The 11,537-nt window shown below is 35.9% G+C and overlaps 1 protein-coding gene across 1 annotated transcript; it reads right to left on the bottom strand.

Annotated features, from left to right (window-relative positions):
• Positions 1-4,928: 4,928 nt before the first annotated feature.
• Positions 4,929-9,620, bottom strand: LOC129570019 (NEDD8 ultimate buster 1). Its single transcript, XM_055449371.1, has 10 exons — positions 9,003-9,620; positions 7,461-8,745; positions 7,214-7,337; positions 6,999-7,134; positions 6,728-6,932; positions 6,301-6,543; positions 5,956-6,229; positions 5,617-5,885; positions 5,244-5,555; positions 4,929-5,181 (listed from the first exon to the last, which is right to left on the bottom strand). The coding sequence occupies exons 2-10, from the start codon at positions 7,587-7,589 to the stop codon at positions 5,068-5,070; spliced, it is 1,806 nt and encodes a 601-aa protein (XP_055305346.1). The 5' UTR covers positions 7,590-8,745; positions 9,003-9,620; the 3' UTR covers positions 4,929-5,067.
• Positions 9,621-11,537: the final 1,917 nt, after the last annotated feature.

Genomic DNA, 11,537 nt, shown 5'->3' with positions numbered 1-11,537 from the left:
CTCGCCTATAAAATTTATAGCTGGCCAGAATTTTTTTTTTCTTTTTTTTTCGGGGAAATTTTGGGTGGATGAAATGAATTAGGACGAATAATGAAGACTTGAGTTGCTTCAGACACTATTGCTCTGTTTCGTGTAGTTGAGAAGTTATGGGCCTTTGAATATGTTGCAAAAAAAATACAAAAAATCGAAAAAAAAAAAAATGAAAATTTCTGATGTAAAACTTCTTTTTAGGTCCTAATATGTTCCATTCGATTGAAATTTTCCAAGAAAAATAAAGAAAAGTCGGAAAAAAACGATTTCAGAAAAAACAATTTTTAATCAATTTTTTCCGAAAAAATCAAAAAAATCGATAAAATCACTCCAATTTTTGGGCCAAGTCTCCATTATTTGTCCTAATTCTTTTCATCCACCCAAAAATTCCCCGAAAAAATGCGACAAAAACGAAAAAAAAAAATTCTAGCCGGCTTAAAATTTTATAGCCGAGCATTTGGACTCAGCCTTAATCATCAATGAATACACCAACCACTCGAGGAGGCTGTGCTGTAGAGACTAAATTGAACAACATCAATTGTACATTTGATCGATCACGACATACGCCAAGACACTGCAATACATTTAATATTTCAATTTATACAATTGTTGTGTTCAGTATATAGACATAGAGTAAAGATCAAAACGGAGAAATACTTCATGTATTTTGTTGACGATTGAAGCAAAGTATATCAATAGCGCCGCCTAACATGATGCCACGTTGGATGCGACGTTTGCACGAATCAACATCTCTGTGTGCAATGCACACATAGACTCTTCGCATTTACACGAACGTACACACAAAGACTTTACTTTCACACGTACGTATAGTTACAGAGATTTGTGGTTGGCGGCGCTCCCAACAAAGTTTCCGCAGCAGTTCTAAACGTCAAACATTGTTAAAGCATATGAGATAGGTACTGCTGGTAAAGATAACGAATTTGTATGTATGGCATTTTAGTAGAAATGAAGATTCATGTGCGCCAGCCGATCATATGACTAGAAACTGTAAATGGGTAAGTTTAAATACCTAGAAAAACTCCTACTCGTTCAAAGATTCTCGTCGTATAGTAGGAATGGTTGCAGAAATTTGATTCAACACATTATGAAATCGGATGCAATGGCAGATTGCATATTGTAGGGATCAAAATAAATAAACAATAAGGGAATGTGTTGATGAGTGGAAAAAGATTTTCTGGTCATACTGTTATCTTAATACATTCTTAACTTTCGGCTGTACAAACGCTGTTCAAACACTGTACAAAATAACATTTGTTATTGTTAACCCTTTAATGCGCAAATGTTTTTTTTTTGAACAATTTTGATGTGCGTTGTGCACCGGTTTCATTTTTATAGCACTTTCCGCATCTGAACACTTGGACAACCAATAAAGTAACAAAGGGTTAATGATTCAGGGGGTTTAGTAGTTGTTGTTGTTGTGTTCTGCACCAATAGCATTTCTTGCCCAAGGTGGTTTATTCGAATGAATTTTATTTTAAATAAATAAATAAATAAATATATGATTACAAGTTTTAATCGGTTTGGATTTTAAAATGTTCTCCGAGAATTTTTTTCAAATTGTATTTGGTTGTATTGAAATCAATTAAATCAAATTTTTCATTATATTTCAATTTCATTCTACTAAAAGGATCATTTCTAATGTTCAATGAATCAATGGAGTTATAGTTATTGTTCTTCTCACAGGTGCTTTAAGGTTTAAATTACTCAACAATTTAGGTGATGAAATCGTATTGTTGATTAATGAGTGAATAAATAAAATTTGTTGAATTATTCTTCTGTCTTCCAATGTGTTCATTTTTTGAAGTAATAAGTGATGTTTGTAATTGTTTTTGTAGTGATTCAATTCTCATAATTTCGTTTTTATATTTGGGCGCCCAAATTTGTGACGCGTGTTCGATAACAGGCATGACGAATGTTGAGTATATCGTTTTTATGACCCACGGATCGTCGAATTCTTTTGTGAAACGCCAGGTACATGTCATCAGCACCGCCCGGAAATAGTGCTGGTAAACCATAACATGTAAAAAATAGTGCTCGAATAGTGCTGTCGATTGCAATTGGTCCCACGAATAGTGCTGTTCGGAGACGCTAGCACTATTCGTCGAAAGTTGAAAAAAGTCGATTTTTCGGTACTTTTGTATGGGAGGTATGTGAAATATTGACTTTTTCCACACATATTATATGTCAAAAAATAGTGCTGGAATAGTGCTGGCGAATGGAGTTTTCAGATTGTAAAAATGTTGACTGGTGGCCGAGCACTATTCGTCGAAAGTTGAAAAAAGTCGATTTTTCGGTACATTTCCATGACAAGTGTCCGAAATCGATTTTTTCGTATGATTACTGGCTCTATGACTCCTGTTCGGAAAAGTGGAACAGTATAGTACAATTGAGTCATGAAGGGAGTCACAATATGAGTCATAACCGGAGTCATTCATTTGTCCAAAGTGATTCAAACTTGATGTGATTCACTCTTCATGAGTCGTAAGAAACGAGTTAGATTCTGACTCCATTTTGAAGGCAATGAGTCAGTCGAATCGATGAACCAGAATTGATACATTGAACGTTCGGAAATCTTAATCGGTTAAAGAACTTAAGCTATTTTCCAAAAACAAACTACACAAGATTTCTGAACGTTCATTGTATGACTCATTGATTGCGTGAGTGTGCCAGAAAGTCATCATTTCTGTTTCACGCACCAATACTGTACACAGTGAAAAATAAAAGTCCACACTTAGGCGGATTTTCGACTGGTAGAGGCGCCCAGTCTTATATTTTGCCTAGTAAATTGAGTTTCAGACGAAAAACCGACTAGATTATAAGCGGAATTTCGCCTGCAGCTCAAATTACTAGCAGCAATATCGGCTGAATGCGTTTTTAGCTGAAAAAACGGCTAGATGTGGACTTTTATTTTTTGCTGTGTACGTATACTCGAATTTCTGCTCGTCACTGCATCCTGGTGCGAACAGAACTTTGAGGAAAATTGGAGAAAACTGATTTTCTAGAGAAAACTATCAATTGTAATTTTTTTTCAAGTCGATTCATGATTTTAGTTATTTGTGATGTTTTGTTAGTTATTTGGTATTCGTCGAAAGTAGTATATTATATCATAGTGCTTGGTCACCAGTCAACATTTTTACAATCTGAAAACGTCATTCGCCAGCCCTATTCCAGCACTATTTTTTGACGTTTAATTTGTGTAGAAAAAATTAAAATTTCACATACCTCCCATACAAAAGTACCCAAAAATCGACTTTTTTCAACTTTCGACGAATAGTGCTCGGCCACCAGTGAACATTTTTACAATCTGAAAACTCCATTCGCCAGCACTATTCCAGTACTATTTTTTGACATATAATATGTGTGGAAAAAGTCAATATTTCACATACCTCCCATACAAAAGTACCCAAAAATCGATTTTTCAACTTTAAACGAATAGTGCTAGCGCTCCGAACAGCACTATTCGTGGGACCAATTGCAATCGACAGCACTATTCGAGCTCTATTTTTTACATGTTATGGTTTACCAGCACTATTCCCGGGCGGTGCTGATGACATGTACCTTGAAACGCCTTATCCATGCTATAAGTGATTTAGCCCTGTTGATTATGTAGTCGATGTGATTTTTAAATTACAGTTTGGAGTCTAAAATCACTCCTAGGTCTTTGATTTCAGATGTTCGGTCGATGGTAATGCCATTTTGGGTGTATTCATATTGGATTTGATTGTATCCTCTGTAGAATGTTATTCCTTTGGTTTTGCCGATATTTAGTTTCAACTGATTTATCTTGAAGAAACGAATCGCTGAGTTCAAGTCCTTTTGTAGGCATTCACATTGTTGTATTGACTTGACTGGTTTGGAAATTTCGCCATCATCAGCGAACAAATGTAGATTTGATGATTCAAGGTAAAATGGTAACTCATACACAACCTGTGCTTCTCTCCCATAAGAACCAATGTATTTGACGTGACAGTGAATAGCGGTAGCGCCTAAATAGGATCTGCGGCAACTTAATGAACTATCAATACTTCTTGTTGTTGCGAAATTCATGACAACAACAACAAGTATTGATAGTTCTTAAAAATTCCGCAAATTGCGAATAGGCGCCACCGCTATCTTGCGCCGGTCAGAAGCACAGTTTGCTCATACATAAAGAGGATAAACAGTGTAGCTTCGATTGGGTATCCCTGCCCTACTCCTGACGATACATTTATTGGCTTAGATATGGTGTTTGAATCGAGTTTCACGAGTTGTTTTCGATCACGCAGATATTCACTTATCCTAAGCAGTATTTGTGAATTTAGGCCCATTAGTTCAAGCTTATGACAGAGTAATAAACAACATAAAACAATTTTGGGATAATAAATTCCGAATCTTATCGAAATGCTTATAAAACGGGCACTTAAATCCACCACAGGAATAAATGAGAACGTTCATCACCATATTTTTCATAAACCCATTTAGAAAAGATGTTGAAATGATCGGATTTCATTCCGCGTCGTATTAGTATGCCAGCCCCATGCTCTTGCTTTTTGTCCACTGATCGAAATACAGTTTTTGCGTTCGTCGCGAATGAATGTCAGGGTCACGAAGGGTCGGTCGGGAGCCAGTGTGTCTTTTTTGTAAAACACGATTCATGCACCAATAAAAGTGAATGCGTAATAATATGATTACAATTATAAGATAAAGATCTAAAGTGTTTATTGTGTTTGCCAAGTGTGTCGTTGCGTCGATGCAAAAATATCGAAAAAACGAGAAAATAAGTAGACTCGTATTACTTTATAACATGTTGCTATCAAACACATTTTATAAGTGCAGACAATAGATAGAGACGAAGATACTTGATTAGGAATAAAATCATAAAATCACACAATATTATGTTTTATTTTTACTTTGGACAGGAGTTTATTTCAATATCTTAGAACTCATGTCCTCCTTCCGGTTCTCTTTCTTTATTTTATAATTTCGTACAAAAGTATCAGCATCAGCACTATCATTGTTGTTTGTAAACAGATATTTTCACATATCAAGCATCTTTTTATACTCGTCAAGCAAAACACGTTCTTCGTTAAGTGGCAGATCCAAATATGCATTATCTTCTAAATCCATATCTTCGGCGAACCGTTCGTAAGCCTAAAAAAGATAATCTCGATGTTAGTCAATGTGAATAATTCGAATATCAAAATCCAACTGACCTTCATTTCACCTTCATAATCTTGAGCAGTCTGTGCCGCCGATGTTGTTGCTTGATTTAATGCCTCCCCTAACGCTGGTGGTACAGATTTCAGAACTTCTTTGAGTGCGTCTTGGTATGTTCCATTAGCTTGCATTTGGAGAAGATTTTCGATGGCCTTTGACATGTCATTTGTCGTATCCTTCAATGCTTGCCTGATCATCTCAATGTCGAAGCCCATATTGCGAATTTGTTCGCACAAACTTTCGTCCGGTTTGACACTTTGTAACAGCTCGTCGTGCAGTATCGATTGGTTTTCTTGCAACAAAGCAATCTGAAATCATTCTCATGTCAATATAAAGATCGTTTAAAAAAATTAATCCCATGATTCTCACCGATTGATTGATATCATTGTCCGTTTTCTGCAGTGCTAGAGCGCACAAATCCTTATCGAAACCCATTTCGCTTAGAACATGCAATGTGCGTGGATTGACCCATTTCTTGTTTTGTGTTTTGACCAATGAATTCTTGGCTCGACGTTGTTCTCGGCCCAATTTTCTTGCTTTTTCCAACTTTTCGCGTCGATCGTGTACGAAAGCAATTGCTTCGCTGATATTGTTGGCGCATGCTCGTAGGCCTGTGCGTGCTTCGGTCTTTGTGAAACCTTGAATAAATATTGATTGAATTTATCTATATTCGTTAAAACAGACAGTCCAAATCTTTAAAAAAAATACCCATTTCCACCAAAGAGTCGACCAGTCCTTCATTCACTTGTAGCTGTTGCCACTCGAGGTCTGCAGTCGAAAGAAGTTCAAGTGCAAAATTTCGTTGATTCTTATGAAAATTCAAAATAGCTTGCAACAAATGCATGCGCATTATGAGAGCCCTTTCGTTGGCAGCATTGCCTTTCAACGTCATCACTCGATTCAAATTTTCACCGTAGCTTTTTTTGAAGTGTCTCTCGCAAATCTGCAAGCGATATTCAGCATCGGGCAAATGACTGATACTCTGCGGCACAAAAATAGAATGAATATTTTTAGAGAATCACCAGATTCATGTGAGGAAAAAAGATGAAATACTTTGAGCATGATGTAGCACCAGACGATATCGAGGTTCAACAGTGCATAATTATCAACGGTTTCCAGCAATTGAGAGTTGCATATGCGATATTCGTTATCAGCTTCCAACAGAAAAATGAGCGCGTCATTGTAAGCATTTCGGCGTAGAGCGGCACGACCTTTTTCGTGTATCGCCAAGGCCATCATTATCGCCTTCTTCTCCTCGGGTGGGATGTGAATTACATTGCCGTCTTGGTCCTCTATCTGTATGGACGAAATTGGAATTTTGGCAATTATAATCGAGCCTTTGTTGTGTAAGGTTCGGAATAAAATCTTTTTCAATAATAAAACTGTGAATAATGAACTGCTTCAATTTTAAGCATTTAAAATTTAAATTAAAATTAATTTTTTTCTCAACGAAATTTTTCCCCCGAAACAATCAACTTACATCCATGTATGAATCATTCTTTTGCAACAATTTCGATGCATCTGTTTTCGCTTCTTGCAGTTTATCAAAGGCGCCATTTTCCTTGTGAGCTTCTTTTTCATCCATTTCCAGGATGATGGCCATAATTTGCTGATTATTCTGAATACCTTGGTCTTGAAGCGTTTGAGAGCGATTCAACATTTTACCAGCGCTGATAAGCTTTAACCTTGAAACAGAAGCAATTTTCGAATAACGCAAAAGTTGATGAAAGAAAGAGTTTGATGTGAATTACTTATTGGGACTAAGTTCCAGTTTCCCAGCAATGTCCGTATACAAATCTTCTACCATAAGATCCAGCTTCAGTTGCACGGTGATCAAACGGCCACCAGTGTTTTTATCCGGAACGCGAACCTTTATTGTGGCAACACCTAGAACATTCATCGAAAGGGTAAACAATACAGTCGTGACAGAATATTAGGAGATATCTCACAATATAGTCAATTTTACCTGTTTCGTTGAAAAGATCTCGTGCTTTGAGTTTATCGATGGCGTTCGCCTGCAGTTCATTGATGGCTGACAAGCAGTAGTTGTATGGAATATTCACTGTTGATGCCAATCGTGATGCCAAGCTCTAAACCATAACAAAAAAGAAGATGATAAAAATTGCGTCATAAAATTTCTGATGATGAAATCAAAACTTTTCCACGAAAAAATGTACAGAATTCCGTTTATTATCTTTTCATTTGAAAGTTACCTCCAACTCTGTATCATTCGACCCAATTCCTTCAACGTGGTATGGTTCAAGCCATAATTTGATGCCTTCTTCTTGTAACCGAGAACGAACTTGAATCAAACAATTATCAATTGACAAACCGTTTGCCATTTTCTTTGTTCTTCAAATATTCACCACAAATCGATTGATAAAAAATTAAAGAAATTATTCAACACCAAAATACAAAGAAAAAAAATGAAATATTTCGAACACTGAAAATAATTAAAATGTTTTTTCTTCTTCAATTTGTCTGCGAATAAAGTGAAATTGCTCTCTAAACGTGTTTATTGTTTGGTTACGCTTGCATTACTGACTGAACTGTCAAAATACAGCTGATTCATGTTTCTCTCTGTATTTCTCTTTGTTCGCTCTCACGACCGTTGAAACGTCATGTTTTTGGTACGCATTAGTTAGCGACATGCATCGTGAGCAGATTGAGCAGATGAGCAGATTCGAAGTGTGTGTTTGGTGAGCTGGTGAGCATAAACGAAGAATGTAAACAAAGCAACTGAAAACTACTAATTATTGTGTGCACGATGAGCATGTGGACTTTCCTATGACTAAACATCACTAAATACGTGACGCTGTGGCTGTACCACAATGATAATTAGCATATATCTCAACATCAGGACGGGCGGATTATTTTTTGTTGTAAAATAATTATATTATATTTATAATTTGCGAGCAGATAAAAACAGAACCAGTTTTTATTCATTTATTTTATGCGGCTCATTAGAAAATGGACCGATTGAACTGATGACGTACGTTTTATTTTTATGAACGAGTTTCCATTCCTACGCATTACGTTCAAACAACAATGAAACTTACTTGCCTGCAACTTTGCTTTGGTTGCTCCTCAATCAAGGTCAAACACAACGAAAAAGAGTTTAAAGATCTCGAATGATGGGTACGAATGTGGTGAATAGCAGGAATCCGTTGAGGGCATTTTCAGTTTCATTAACTGCAAGCCAGTTCATTATCTCGTTTATAATCGCTTGAATCATTCTAGAGACGAACGGTGTAAATAGGAGTTGAAACAAAAACACGTCTCAAAAATGTAAACACACAAAAATTCAACCATACACAAATAACACAATAAAAATTTTACGTGTTGGTTTTGACTAAGCATCTACTGTCGTAGACGATACACGGATGCGTTGAAGACGATTTTGCGTTCTTTGAAAAACAAATTTGCTTATACAAATATCGCAGAATATGCACAGCAGCAGGATACAGTTGCATTTAGCTTTAAAATACATGTTTGTACCTGTGAATTCAAACAAATGAATGGTAATTAAGACTCAATTCAAGAAGTCTACAAAAAACCGACGGTAAACCAAAAAATGCGATCACATATTTACGGCACGTCAATTTTGATCGCACTTTAACTGAAAAAAAAACTCGTGATTTTAACTTTAACTAATATTTATTTGCTACTACAATGATAGCTGACAATGTCAATAATTTACAAAGACATTGGTTTCGCTTCCCAAGTTAGCAAAAACGTTCATATCATACAATCACCTCAAAATCATATGGGGAAAAGAAGCATTTTTTCGTCAATTCAACAGAACAACAAAGGGCAACGGTGTAACCAAATATCGGCATGAACTGATAGTGGATCATTAACCAGTCGCTGCTATTGTAGCTAAAATCAACCAACGTTTTTCGTTAATATGGCTATTAGAGATGTAATAACTTATTTCCGCCCAATGTTGAACGCTATAGGTTTTTGTTGATGTTGTTGTTGTTTTTTGCAGTTTTTTCTTTGCCCGATGATTTTCAATAAGCAAATTTTCATGCGTCGAGTACAAAGTGTTTATCGACGATTGACCACAAGTGAATGCCAGACATCGGTTGACATTTTTCTTCTCTCTCTCTCTTTTTCGGCATGATCATCATTTTATTTTGCTACCGGCCAATTATAATCACAGTGTGGTGGATGGTCATGCAGGCCGCACCCGAAGATTTATATCGCCATGGAATCAACTAATGGATTTCAATGCTTTCAACTTTTAATTGCTGCTTTGATAACAACAGCACGCAAAACAACAAGTTTCGATGTCATTATGACATTCTGACTTTCCACCTGATAAATTTTCCGTTAACTTCCGTCTCGTTTGGCAGGAAAGGAAAATCACACATTTCTAGAATAAACAAAAATGATTTTTTAGCATTTGCACGAATCGAGTGTTTCAACTAATCGTTGTCATATTTAGCATATAGCCTATGAAATTATAAGTCCCAATAAAATGCCACTTATATCGATCCACCAGGCCGTAATCAATCGATTCTGGTTGAATGCGGCGCGTGTGCAATACACCTCCAAAACATGCGAAAAGGTATTTATTGTTTTGTTTTTTTCATCCGAAAAATCATTTAAAATAATAATAAATGTAGAAAACAACTGACGTGGTTGTGTTCAAAAATATAAAGAAAGACGTCAAAGCAGCACAACTTGCAACTAATGAAATGATAAACAGAATTTTAAAAGCAATAATCGTTGCGTACGCTTTCAAAATTCTGCACACGTTTTTATTGAGTGTAGAATATTCGCAGTTGATATTTTCCATGCGTAATTTCCTAGCTCTCCCACTTAGTATTCAGTGCGATGCATATAGACTCGACGATTGAACCTATCTCTAGAACGACAAGAGAAATGTGATAAGAATATCGCCATTGCCATAAAGAATTAGATTCAATTCAAGCATATCGGTAATTATTCAGTTTTTGATTTGCATGAATTGTATCAACATCATATTCGAATCATTGTGGTGGTCGCTAGACACGACATGTAAGCCAAAGTATTCGATAACACGCCTGAACTGTAGAACAGTAACATCTCCGACATTTTTAACACACAATGCATTGAGTTGGTTATGTTTTTCTGTCGTACTGTACGACTCGTACATATTCTATAATAACAAGACTATTTTCATTTGACTTCGTCGTTCGATGAATCATCTTCAAATGATTCTGAATACTGATTCAGTTTTCGTACACACATACATACAGAACTAGCGCGTAGAAATATTCGTGTTTTCTCACAGCTGACACAATTTTATGATAAAACTAGAACACCTTTTTAATTGGCATCGTTGTATGTGTTGGTGGAAATGAGAAAATAGACAGAAACCATTTTCAGTCGAAAAGCGCGCATCATATTCAGTCTCCGCGAACATTATAAATGACTTTTTTTCTGTATCTGATACGTTGCTCAAAACTAAATATTTTTGTCGTTGGCCCATGATGCAATAGCAAAACAATGAAATACCAGTCGGACTGGCCAATGAAGAAATTACAAAATGATCCCCAGCACAATGACTACAGTATTAAAGAAGAGTCGTTAAGAAATTGTGAATGAAACTGAAATAGTTCAACAATTTAGACCGCTTTCAATTCAATGCAAAGAGTTTCGCACTGAAATCCTGTCTCCATCATGTTTTCCTATAAATCAAACAATGATTCTTCTATCGCAGATTAAAAAAAAATGTTCACAATTTCGATTCTTAATCTCATTGCGGAAATAGAACGTTTATCATTCTGAGCAAAAACCAAAATTGATTATCATGGAGTATCATTACTTTAGTTGAATAATTGAATACAAATTACAATCGAATCAATTTCGACTAATTTTACGTTTGAGATCTCGATCAATTCAGCTTGATAGCTATAAAAAAAAGTCCAATGATGAATGTCTGGTTCAAAGTGGTGTTCAATTAATAAATTGCTGATTAATCATTACAAATATGTACTAATAATCGGTTTGTTCTTTTTCTTTTCTTTCATTTCGTTCGTTTACTTTAAACATTATCATCAGTCGGCATAATACGGTAGAGGTATTTGCAAAATTTTCGAATGAAAATCGGTTTTATTCATCGGGTGCGCTTTATTGGATCCAATATATTCATTTTCATCATCACTGCGATCGATTCGCGTCGTTCAACGATATGTTAGAGCGAAATGTAACATGATCGGCCGACCAACCGGTTCAACGTCACTAGATCACATTCATTCATTTCAAAACACACAAAACGAAGCAGCAGCAGCAAGAGCAGC

The sequence above is a fragment of the Sitodiplosis mosellana genome, unplaced genomic scaffold (assembly GCF_009176505.1).
Source record: "Sitodiplosis mosellana isolate CC-2019 unplaced genomic scaffold, AAFC_SMos_1.0 Smas_scaffold_47, whole genome shotgun sequence".
NCBI lineage: Eukaryota > Metazoa > Arthropoda > Insecta > Diptera > Cecidomyiidae > Sitodiplosis > Sitodiplosis mosellana.
The sequence above is the reverse complement of the archived record's forward strand: the minus strand, read 5'-3'. Positions and strand labels throughout refer to the sequence as shown.